General features: G+C 36.8%; 1 protein-coding gene across 6 annotated transcripts in view; it reads left to right on the top strand.

The window, feature by feature from the left end:
* The window catches only part of WDR7 (WD repeat domain 7), a 265,735-nt gene that overhangs the window by 62,393 nt on the left and 190,473 nt on the right, over positions 1-12,869 (top strand). For 5 of the 6 annotated variants that reach the window (XM_036417625.2, XM_036417624.2, XM_045574696.1 and 2 more), the window contains 3 exons: positions 4,842-5,611; positions 7,167-7,255; positions 12,511-12,609. In XM_036417625.2, the coding sequence (XP_036273518.1) occupies positions 4,842-5,611; positions 7,167-7,255; positions 12,511-12,609 (958 nt within the window). The remainder of the gene's footprint in view (positions 1-4,841; positions 5,612-7,166; positions 7,256-12,510; positions 12,610-12,869) is intronic. The other variant, XM_045574698.1, reaches the window with a different exon arrangement.

Below are 12,869 nucleotides of genomic sequence, written 5' to 3'. Positions count from 1 at the left end.
CTTTGTCAGGCATTACGCGTTATATGCAAGACTTGGCGATGTCAGCCATTGGAGTTCATCTACAGGACTTGGGGATGAGTCATTTTCTCTCCTTTCCCTCAGTCTCCCTCCATTCCCTTCCCATTTGCTTTTATTGTTTTGTTTTTTCCCTTTTGTTTTGCCCTCTTTTTCTGACTGGATTGCTATTAGTGCAGTCTTTGCCATAGTGACACAATCAGGAGCAGGGTGTGAGCGGTCGTGATAAGAGGAGTCACACACAATCACATCCAGATATCCTGGTACCAGACAGGAGATAACCTTTCTGTGTCCAAGCACATGGGCAATCTGTTGGCACACCTCCCAACAGAGACAGAAATCTGGGCCGATCTGAGGGTGCTGAAAGGGGCGCATATGTGGCTGACATCAGAAGAGAGAGCTTGAAAGTAGACCTTGTGTCTTCACTCTTGCCTTCTTTTTTTCTTCAAGCCACTCTTTCTGCTTCAGTAATTTATTTACCAAACATGTTGGATTTTATGTTCTTTGGTGGAAATGGCCTCTCTTTCTCTTAAGAAAACTTTGTAGATCTTTACTGGAAAGACAATAACTGCTAAAATCTCTAGGCTCTATTTTTTATCTAATATTTCTATTAACGATTCCCTCATACCTAGTGTCACATCTGTTTACCTAATAATGATGTTAGATGATATTTTACCTTTTGCTGTGACATAACCAACCTTGATGCCTAGTTGAATGCATGCACCATAGCAGCAGCTTAGTATGTGGTGGCTATCATTATTAATAATACTTTTCACATCAATAATGTTATATTATTTATAATATAATTATTAATATGTAATTTTGTGTATCATTCAGTCAAATTAGTGCAGTAGGTACAAGCATTAAGTATAATTGTGACATTACATATTCAATGTTTGAAAAAGCAATTATAAAGCACAGTGTTGTGAGAAATAAAGGATATTGTACAGAAATAAAAGGGTGATGTACAGAAATAAAGGGTAATGTACACATTCTTCATTCTATCCTGTCTTCTACATTTTCAGGACTATTGCATACTTTTATCTTCCCCACCTGGATGGCTTCTGTTTCTTCCCAATTTATATTCATGACTCTGGTATAATTTCTTTTCAGCCAACATTGCTTGTGGATAAAAATTTGTAAAATTAAATTTGATCATGCCAGTCACCTCATTCAAATCTTTATACAGAAGGTCTCAAACTTTACAGCATAAAGTTATCTGGAGTGAGCATTAGACAGATTCTGACCTATTCCCAGGGACAGATTCAGGCAAGCCGTCGGGCCCGGGAATTGGTGTTTAAGAAGCACCTCTGGTCCTAGCTGGTTTGGCTCAATGGATAGAGCATTGGCCTGTGGACCAAAGGGTGCTGGGTTCGATTTCAGTCAAGGGCATGTACCTTGGTTGCAGGCTCCTCCCTGGCCTTGGCCCTGGTTGGGAGTCATGCAGGAGGCAACCAATTAATGTGTTTCACATCGATGTTTCTCTCCGTCTTTCCTCTCTTCCACTCTCCCTAAAAATCAGTGGAAAAATATCCTCAGATAAGGATTTAAAAAAAAAAAAAAAAAAAAAAAAAAAAAATGAAAGAATAGAAAAGAAGCACCTCTGATGATTCTGAGAAGCACTGTGTTAGTGACCCAAGCTCGCAGGACACAGTCCTGACTCCGTGTGGACAGACCTTCATGCTCTCCAGGAGCACCCGAGTATCCATTGCATTCTTCATCACAGCTGGCCTCCTGTGTTTCATTACCATCCATCCTGTGATGTTTCCTGCCTTTATCTTTTTTCACATCTTGCTAACTTTGTGCCAGGACTGCCCTTCCATTGCTCCAGTTCCCCTTCTCTGAGGATCTCTCTGGTCACCCAAATTGAAGTTGCGCTTTCTAGTTGTGTCCCTTATCTTGCAGTCCCCTTTATTTATACCACTATTCACATCACATTGTAATAACATCATCGCGTGTCACTGTTTAACTGTCAGTTTTGAGTTCCACAACTAGAAAAGCCTTCTTGTTTATCTTTGTATCTCTAGTGTCTTGCAGAAACATAAGTGAATGTGTTATGAGTGAATTCAATACAGGAAGAGGTGTGCAGGATGCAGCCAATCGATGCTTCTCTCTCCTCGATGTTTCTCTCTCCCCCTCTCCTTTTCTCTCTCTCAAATCAGTAAAAACATATATATATTTTTAAAAAGAGTTAAAGGGAGAGGAATCATAGTTTGGTGCTAGAACCTGTTTGTTAAAGATGGAAAGTATTTGGGCCTTGAATGTTTTGCTGAAGGATTTAACATTTTATACTTAGAGTTTTTCTTTCTAATTATGAAAATAGTATTTATTGATTATGTGTAATAAATATGAAACAAATGAAAATCTTTTATAATTTCAATACAAAATGTAATTAATATTAACATTTTCATCTATTTCCAGTGTTTTTCACCTTGTTTTATATATGTATTTACATAGGAAATAAATGAAATAAGAACCACTAATAAAATATATTAAAAAAAAAAAAAAAAAAAAAAAAAAAGCCGAGTTTGGTTCAGTGGATAGAGCGTCAGCTTGGGGACTGAAGGGTCCCGGGTATGATTCTGGTCAAGGGCATGTACCTTGGTTGTGGGCAGATCCCCAGTGGAGGGTGTGCAAGAGGCAGCTGATCGATGACTCTCTCTCATCGATGTTTCTAACTTGCTATCTCTCTCCCTTCCTCTCTGTACAAAATCAATAAAATATATATATATTTTTAAAGAAATAAGAACCACTGTGTGTGTGTGTGTGTGTGTGTGTGTGTGGTGTGTATGTGTATGCACACATATCTGTAATTTTTATCTCACTTAAAATTGGAATATTGCCATTTTGCCATGTAGTCAAATGTGCCCAGAAAGCATGATTTGTATTGATTTCAATATTTACTCTATTATATGGTTATTCTTAAATTATTTACCTGTTTTTTTATTGATAGATTACATAAGTTATTTTCAATTTAAAGTAATGAATACTGTTTCACTGAACATCTTTGTACATAAATCCTGTCTGCATTTCTGATTACTTAGAATGGTGTTCTGGAAATAAATATTCTGGATCAATCAAACAGTCTTAAGGATTCAGAATGTATTTTGTCAAATTACTTTGCCAAAAAGCTGCAATTTAAAGTCATACCTACAGTGTGTGGCTTTGACTTTCATTGTAGTCTGGCTCAGTATTTTTTAGTGTATAATGTTTGCTAATTTTGTAAATGGTATTTTGTGGTTATTTTATTTTATTTATTTACTTTTAAAAAATATATATTTTATTGATTTTTTACAGAGAGGAAGAGAGAGGGATAGAGAGTCAGAAACATCGATGAGAGAGAGAGTCCGATCAGCTGCCTCCTGCACACCCCCCACTGGGGATGTGCCCGCAACCAAGGTACATGCCCTTGACTGGAATCGAACCCGGGACCCTTCAGTCCACAGGCTGACGCTATATCCACTGAGCCAAACTGGTCTCGGCTCTTGTGGTTATTTTAATTGTTATTCCTTGACAACTAGATTAAGCAGGTTTTTCCTTACATTTATAGACTATCTATGTTTCTTTTATTGGGAATTGTCCTTGATCTTTATGGTATTTTTCCCTTTTAATTTTTTCTTTTGATTTTAATTGTTTACATTGGATTACATTTTATTCCAATTTCTTACTTGCTTTTTAGTACTTTTATAGTGGTGAATTTTAAATTTAACTATGTTTGGAAAGTTTGTTCTCACAGATATAGCCACCTATATTTTGATTTAGTTTTTAATGCTTTTGTACTTCCTTTTTCTTTCAATAACCCATGATAAAGGCAGTTCTTTGGCATAGGACTGACAAAATTAGATGTATGCTTCAGAAAGAAGTCTGTGGCTCTGTGGACAACGGGTTGGAGTAGGGAGAGATTAGGATAGGGATAATGGGACCTGTTTAGGGGGAAGATGAGTTGTCTGGATGTGGTGATAGTGACAGAGAGGATAAAATGGAACATGAGCAGGTTTTGTGGGAGTGGAGATCAGGACATGTGGAACATGAGGTACTGTGAGGCATCCAAGTCCAAGTGTTAGAAATACAGGATCGAACCTTCTTCAGGAGGCTGGTCTGCCTGCTGATGGAATTAGGGAGCTGCCTACACGTAGGTGGTGGTTTAATGTGGGAAGATTTAGTTTCAGGAAAGCTGACGGAGAAGGATGGTCAGAACTCGAAGGCTCACCAGGAAGGTGTTCTCTGGGAAGCTGGTCTTTCTTTTACCAAAAACAATGTCAGACACTGCAAAGAGCCATTTATAAGAGGCAGCATGGTCAGAGGATAACACTGTTTTATAGAATCTAAGTAGACTTGAACATGTTCTCTGTTGAGGGAAAGGAACATGTGAACAGGGAGAGATGGACGGTGAAGTAGGAAAAAGGGGTATTTGATGGTGCAGCAACTTAAAAGCATGACAAGCTGTGATAAATGCATTCTTCTCTCAGCTGGAACCAGAGTTCATTCTCAGGAACAGAATTTACATGTTATTGAAACAAAGTTTAATTTGTTCTATGAGTAAAAAGACTCCTGGCTTTAATAATAAGCTTTTATTTCCCTTTTTTCCCCTTAAAAATGAATTGGCAATTTTATAATTGTTTCAGCATAAAGTTCTGATCACACCAGTTCATATTCTGTACATGATTCTGATTGGCAAAGTTAGTGAGTGACTCTTAATGGTACAGATACTTAAAAATGCAGCTTACTAAGTGTTTAAATGCCTTTGACTATTTAGTGTTTCATTAATGAATATATGAAGTTAAACACTTTTAATTATAACCATCTTTTAAAAATATTTATTGCAGGGAAATTTACCTAAATATTCTCACAACTCCCTGATGGTCCAAGCAATAAAGACAAACCTAACAGACCCGGACATACATGTGCTGTTCTTTGATGTCGAAGCGTTGATTATTCAACTCCTGACTGAAGAAGCCTCTAGGCCGAACACCGCGCTTATTTCCCCGGAGAATCTGCAGAAAGCATCTGGCAGGGCAGACAAAGGGGGCTCTTTTCTAACAGGAAAGCGAGCAGCGGTTCTCTTCCAACAAGTGAAAGAAACGATCAAAGAGAACATAAAGGAACACCTCCTTGACGAGGAAGAGGAGGACGAGGAGACCTTGAGGCAGAGAAGGGAGGAGAGCGATCCTGAATATCGGGCCAGCAAATCGAAGCCACTGACCCTGTTAGAATATAACTTGACTATGGACACTGCCAAATTGTTCATGTCCTGCCTTCATGCCTGGGGCTTGAATGAAGTTCTGGATGAAGTTTGTCTCGATCGCCTTGGCATGCTGAAACCCCACTGCCCAGTGTCGTTCGGTCTCTTGTCGAGAGGAGGTCATATGTCCCTGATGCTTCCTGGTTATAACCGGGCTGCCTGTACAATGGCGCACGGAAACGCAGAAGAAGAGAGCAAGCTCCCAGCAACGGAGGGAGTAGGGAAGGGCACGTACGGAGTGTCTCGAGCCGTCACCACACAGCATCTCCTGTCGGTCATCTCTTTGGCAAATACCTTGATGAGTATGACCAATGCAACTTTCATTGGTGATCATATGAAGAAGGGCCCTACCAGGTGTGATCTCATTCTTTTGTTTTAAGAAAAAGAAACTGTTTTATGTTTATCACTGTTTATAATATTTTTTGTTTTGTTTTTGTTATTCTACCCACTGTAGCATTTTGGGGGCATCTCAGTGTTTCCCCCCTTTTAATTCACATGACAAAACATGACAAAATTATATAGTTTCATCTATACTCAGACATACTGTCTAGTTATTTTTGAGAAATTTGCAGTGAGGGAGTAGGTTACAATTCAGCTTTAATAAACCAATAATAGAGTAGCATTTCAGCAAATATAATCTTAGAATTATATCCAACTAACATTTACACCAACACTTGATTCAAAATGTATGCTTAGTTAAATGCTTCTCTACGTTGTGACGCATATGTAAAGAATATGTGTTGAGTGATTGTTTTAAGAATATCTGATAAGTATAATCAGAATACTTAACCTGAATTACTATTTCCTGTTTTCCAGAAGTCATGAAGGCTACTTTGTGAACTGCGGTTTTATTATACGTAAGGGCAGTGGTCGGCAAACCTCGGTTCGCGAGCCACATGCAGCTCTTTGGCCCCTTGAGTGTAGCTCTTCCACAAAATACCACTGCCTGGGCGAGTCTATTTTGAAGAAGTGGCGTTATAAGTTTAAATTTAAAACATTTGTCTCTCTAAAGAAATTTCAGTTGTTGTACTGTTGATATTTAGCTCTGTTGACTAATGAGTTTGCCGACCACTGCTTAAGGGCAAGTTGACCATGTTCAGATTTTTTTTTTTTTTTTTTTTTTTTAATCTAACAAACACTTAAATAGCATTTGCCTTGTATCTGGCTCTGTTGTAAGCACTTTACAGATACCTTCTCAATAAGACTCTTAGCCCTATAAGGTAGGTACTTTTATTATATTTTATTATAAATAAGAAAACTGAGACACAGAGAGGTTAAGGAACTTGTCCAAGGTCATACAGGCTTTAAGTGGTAGAGCCAGAATTCAAGATGAGATAGTTTGCCTCCAGTGTCCAAGATTTCTTAATGCCTTATTACTTTTTTTCAGATTTTTAAGGCTGAATTCTTTTAAACTCAATGTATTGTTCCGTGAACTCATTAGACCAATGATATGGCGTGAACTGTAATCTCAGCATGCTAATAGTAAACAGTGAAGAACTAATTGTGATATTTAGGTCACCAACAGTATGTTGAAGTGTTCATAAATATTTCGTAAACTAGAGTCACTGATAATATCTTGAAGTGTTCATAAATATTTTTAAGCTAGACTAAAGCGTAAGTTGTAGATGTGAAATTCTTACTTGCTATATGCTAATTATTTAATTTACTGTGTTAAAATTTGGAATGAAAAATATTAATAGGTACAAAACAAGCAAAAAATCCCCATCTTCTTGAAACAGTAAATTGAAAATGTTTATTTGTGCTTCTTTTGTAATTAACTTGTAATTAGAAAGTGTAATATTTTAAATCATTCTGGAAATATAAAAATAAAAATATATATATTCATCTTTTCTTCTTTAAAAAAATTTTTATTTTATTTTTTACTTTTTCTTTTCTTCTTTTTTTAAAGGCCACCTAGACCAAGCACCCCAGACCTTTCTAAGGCACGGGGTTCCCCTCCAACTTCCAGAAATATTGTGCAAGGACAAATTAAACAAGGTAAAATGAAATCTTATTAAGTAATTGACATAGCATCTCAGCTGTAGAAACTGAGGAGGTACAGCTAATGTATAATCATAACATTTTGTTTGTCTCAGATTGTTGAGAGAGAGAAAAGTTGTTATATTCCAGATGTAAATATAGATAATTAAGATGTCAGTTAAAAATAAATCAGATTTATTTAGAAACTGATAAATGAGCATATTTCACATAATTTTATTGTACTGCCTTTGGCCTTATTTTTATGCATTAAGGGAACCTTAACTTGACACGTTGGTGCCTTAATTATGTATATCTTGAGTTTAAAAGTTATACCTGTTGTTTAACTACATTTTAAGAGGTTTAAGTTTATATTTCTATACTCTAACTATTCTTATGCCATTGGCCAGTAGTTCATGCATTGCAATCCACAAGTGGAAATCCTTTCTTTTTATTTAAATCATTAGATTTTAACTTTTGTCTGTAGCTTTTTCATTAGGTGATGGAAGAAGAAAGATTGTATATCTTGTATATCTTTTATACTCGTTTTAAGGCTGACAGGTGAGCTCAGCAGAGAGTTGGAGGTGGAGCAAGGTCACTTCCACTTTGTGAGTGTTCCTTCCCGCTGAGAGTCAAGACTCACAGGATGCGGTAGAAGTAAGAGAGGATGATGAAGTTCTGTTTGTAAATGATGACATTTTAGAGTCTTCTTTTTTTTCCTTTTAGATTTAAAATTATACAGTTTTAAACCTCTTTAGGTTTTAAAGAGTCAGTGATTTGCTAGGTAAACAGCAGGTCTCCAACTTTATATCTACAATTTTGCCCTTCCCTGGGACAAGGACTTTTCTCTCTCTTAGCTGATGATTTGGCATGTATTTTAATGCCTTATGTGGGATGATTTCAGTTTTGGGTACTGTCTGTTGGCTTCTCATTATGGAAGACCAGCTCTCACAGTCTCTGCACCACTCCCATCCTTCATTCCAACTCCACATGGTCGGTCACCCCTCTTGTTTATCAGTTTTTGCATTAAGCTTATATGTTTTTTATAGTTTATATTAGATTATATAAAAGTTGATAGTTTTGGTTATGTAACGTTTTATACTTGTATGCTATATGTGAAATGTAATGTACATCTAGAAAAGTGCATGGAACAGATCTGTAGTTCAGTGACTTGTACACACTAAACACCTTCGTAACCATAGCCTTGGGCAGGAAACAGCAGGGCCAGTGTTCCGGGAGCCGCCTGCAGGTTCCCTCCCAACCAGGCCTTCTCCTGCCAGAGGCAATCATCCTGACTTTCAAGAAATCACTCTCTTTCTTTCCCTTGAAGTTGCACCCCCTAAGTTTAAATCCATAAACACTGTAGTTTAGTTTTGCGCATGTTTTGAATTTTATATGAATTCAGTTGGTCATGGAGGATGTATTCTTTTATATTTGGCTTCTTTTGTGAGATCTATCAATATTGTTGCATTAGACTGTGGCTTGTTCACTTTCACTGTTCATTTTTATTGCTGTATAGTGTTCTGTTGAATGAATAGACCACAGTTTATTCATCCATTCATCCTGTCAATAGACACTTGCATTATTTCCAGTGTTTGGTTTTCATAAATAATTCTGCTATAGACATTCTTGTATTTGAATCTTAGTGTACATTATAAGCATTTCTGTTGTGTGTGTAACTCAAAGTGGAATTTCTGCATATATTTATCTTCAGCTTTAGCAGCTAATGTCAGCGGTTTTCCTAAGTGAGAGATGAATATACATCCATCAAAATGGCTAACGTGAAAGAGATGGAAAATGTTGTTGTGCTTTTATGACTTATTGGATGCGATTGGAGTGGTGCAGTGTGTCTAAAGCTAGCTTTTTCCCATCACCAGTGCAAGCCCCTCCTGAGTACTTTATCTAGTGCTCTCGGATTAGGAATTTTCCAGTCAGGCTGCTAGGAGCAGGCCCTGTCTCTGGCCCTTTGGGAGGTTCTTTCCCAGCCTTGAGTCATTTCCGAACGCACATGTACTCATCAGTGCTCTGCTGAGTATCTGAGGAACCCTGATCTTCGCAGCTCTCTCTTCTCTGCCCTGTGAATTGTAGCTGCCCAGGACCCTGATACTCAACTGACTTCCCAACCCAGGGAAACTGCTGGGCTCTTCCTCAGTTTCCCTCCTTCTCTTCTTGCATCCAGTCCTAGAAACTCCCCCAGGGCAGTCAGCTGAGGCTTTCATAGGGTCACTTTGACTTCCTGATGTCCTATGGCTTGGAACCATTGCTTTATGTATTTTGCCTTTTTTTTTTTTTTATGGCTGCAGTCTGGCCGGAAATGGAAGTTCTCCTTTTCACTAATGTTCTGATTATACTATTACCTTATAAAGTAAAAATTCTTTATTTTATATAGTTTTCACATTTTTTGGAGCATTATTTCAGAGAGCAATGGAAACAGACCCACACAGGTATGATCTAAGTACGGATATTGTGATTAGGACACACCCAGCCCCTTTTAGCTCAAGATCTAAATTCATTGACAACATCTCTCAGATCATACAGTACAAAAAGCGGCAGGTCTCCCCTACATTTAGTTAGTTTAAAGCTTCGTTTAGAATCTGTTCTTGTTAGAGATATTACTTGCCATCATCATTAGCTTCATTAACGTTTTTTACTGTTGATGTTTCTTCTTGGATTGCATTTTTATTCCTCTGTATTATAGCGGAGATGCAAGCACTTGATTTCTTAAAACAGAAAAGCTGCCGTACCAACTACCAATGTGCTTCTCTTCCTAAGGATTAGTGAAACACCAGGCAAAATGGTTTCAGCACAGCCTGAAATGGGGATAGACGGACACCAGGTCTATTGTTCAGTTCTAGACATAACTTTTTCAGCTGTATTATTTTTCATTAAATCTTGAGCTTTTTATTTTGGAAGTGGTACTTTTTCTTATATCTATTGCTAATATTTTTCTGTATGTGAAAAATATTTTAAGAGCTGCAGGTTTAAAAGCTCCAGCAGCATTTAATTTCAATATTCTCAACTAATTATGAAAGTAGTTTCAGTTATGACATAGATATAGATGGACTAAAGTAGTGTAAATAGCTTTTTCTCTATGCAATGTCTATATAAACAGGACTCCAGAAATATAATACCTGGAACCTCTTTATTTTTATCATTAAAAATAAAGATACTTATATTGAACACTATTTTATTAAGACACATTATTCTATCATCTTTGTCAGTAGCATTTCTAGTTTCCTTTAGACTTGTGACTTAGAGAAAACATTATAGTTTAATCCCACTATTTGACCCATGTAAGGTAATGATTGTTTAGCCCTAAACTTTTATTTACTTACTAGAGGCCCAGTGCACAGATTCGTGCACCGGTGAGATTCTTCGACCTGGCCTGCAGGGATCAGGCTAACACTGGCTCTCTGACATCCCTCAAGGGGTCCTGGATTGTGAGAGGGCAGTTCTCGAGGGACACACCCAGGAATCGGACTCTTTCCTCTCCAGTTCGGGGTGTGTCACCCAAGAACCACAGCTGCCAAGTCCCTGCAGCTCCTGCATTGTGTGCCTGTCCCCTAGTGGTCAGTGTGCATCATAGCTACCGGCCGGTTGACTGTCGCTTAGGCTTTCATATATATAGATAGATATTGAATTTCATACCCTCTTCTAGTGTTTTTTCAGAATTAAGGGTAAAATTAGATAGCATTAATAATCTCTTCTAGGATCATAATAATCCTCCCCACCCCCTTTTTTTTAAAGTGAAATTGCAGAAGTGGCCCTGCTGTTGGAAACTACCAGAGGAACTTTCTCAACAATTTTGTTAACATGAAAGCTAAAACCTGAAACTTTACTCTTTGCCACTAAAGCTTACCAACTTTTTGCTTGAGGCAGTGAGTACTTTACAGGCTCTAATAACTGAATTTATAATTAAAGAGGATCTAAAAAGTGGACAATAAAATTATTTCATGAAATATATAGAAACGTTTGGGATTTCTTTGCAAGATTACTTTGCAATGTTATTATTAGATCTTATGAAATAAACAATTAAAAACAGCCCTATTCCTTTTATAAGCATAGCATTATACACTAATTAAAATTTCATAAGGACCAAAAACAGTCTATTATACTAAAAAATAGCTTCCCAGATGAAACATTTTTTCTGTGCAAGATCTGCTTCTTAAGGTTCATGAAGTTGGATTTTTGGTTTCTTACTCCTATTCATGTACTCCTTTTAGTTCTGTTGTTTCCCTCACACGTGCCTGATTGACATTATGATGCATTGGTGTGGGAATTATGAAAAGTTGTTTTCCTGCAGCTGGCTCATGCTTACAAAAGAACTTCACTGCATGAAAAGCAAACATATCACTCAGCAGACAATGCTTAATCTGTGCAGGAGCCCAAACCTATTGCTGTTCAGTGGCAGAAGAAAGGAGAGGGATTAATTTGAAGATGCTTGTGCATGACATATGGTAATGTCTCCATAGGAAGGAAGTGTCAAATGGTGACCTCTAAATCTCAACATTGACCTCCAGTTGTAGAATGTGTATGCCATACGGTCCTTTTGCCTTTTCATATGATAATTTAAACTGAAACATTTTCCTGGTAGCATAACTTTTAGAAGAGCATTTTATAAAGACTATAACTTTCACAACAATTACTCTTAGAATATAAAGCTTTTGTATTGTAAAAATATTTTTTGAACTCCAAAGAATGAACCTATGTCAGGATTCTCCTAATAAGAGTTAAATATGGTATATATTATATATTCTTTAAAGTTGGCATTTTTCAATGGAGTTTTGATTAAATGAGGGTGGGAAATTGAAATTATTTCAGTGGATATTGGTTTGAGAGATTAGAAAATAATTTATACACAATATTAGAAAATCATTAGAAAAAATGTAACCCCAACATAAACTTCACATTATGTGATACATTTTCAAAATTGAGTTACCCCTTGCTAATTTTTAATGTGTTGACATTTTTTTCATTGTAGCCTTATTTTATCTTAGAACTGTTTCTATATTAGTTGATACATCATTCAATCTAATATTAAATAGATTTTGGTTTTAAGAGGAATTTGAATTACACTGTGATTGCTACTCAATAAAATATATAATTTCCCTGCTGTGATCTTTACGAGCATGCCTGTCTGATTAAAACATTTTTTAGTTCCACATTTACTATATTTTGCCAACTTTGTTTTCATTCTTCACTAATACTGAGCTTTTTTTCAGAAACTGCTGTGCCTCAATTCTCTCTTTTTTGTTTCTCCTCTTTTCCTCTGCAAGTTCCTGCACCTGTCATTTCCACTCGGTCTGATGCTGATCACTCTGGCTCTGACCCTACTTCTACTCCTGCTTTCCATTCCTGTTTCTTAGTAAATGAAGGTATTCTCTCTCAACTTCCTACCAACTTTCTTTCAATCTGTGCTTTATTCTAATTTGACATGTTCTTTTTTTTATCTTATTTGTACACTTACCTGCTTTGGTATGTATGAGATGGTAAAGTTTCCATGTTCTAACTTTATTTGCTAATGTCAGTGATAAGGGCCAGTTATAAAAATATAATGATATGGCAGGCTGGGATAAACCATGTTTCCTGTATCTAGAATGCTGTTAAAGAGTGGCCAAATGCTAATCTAATCTTT

The sequence above is a fragment of the Pipistrellus kuhlii genome, unplaced genomic scaffold (genome assembly GCF_014108245.1).
Source record: "Pipistrellus kuhlii isolate mPipKuh1 unplaced genomic scaffold, mPipKuh1.p scaffold_m20_p_6, whole genome shotgun sequence".
In the NCBI taxonomy this organism is placed as follows: Eukaryota; Metazoa; Chordata; class Mammalia; order Chiroptera; family Vespertilionidae; genus Pipistrellus; species Pipistrellus kuhlii.
This window is presented reverse-complemented; position numbering and strand designations above follow the sequence as displayed.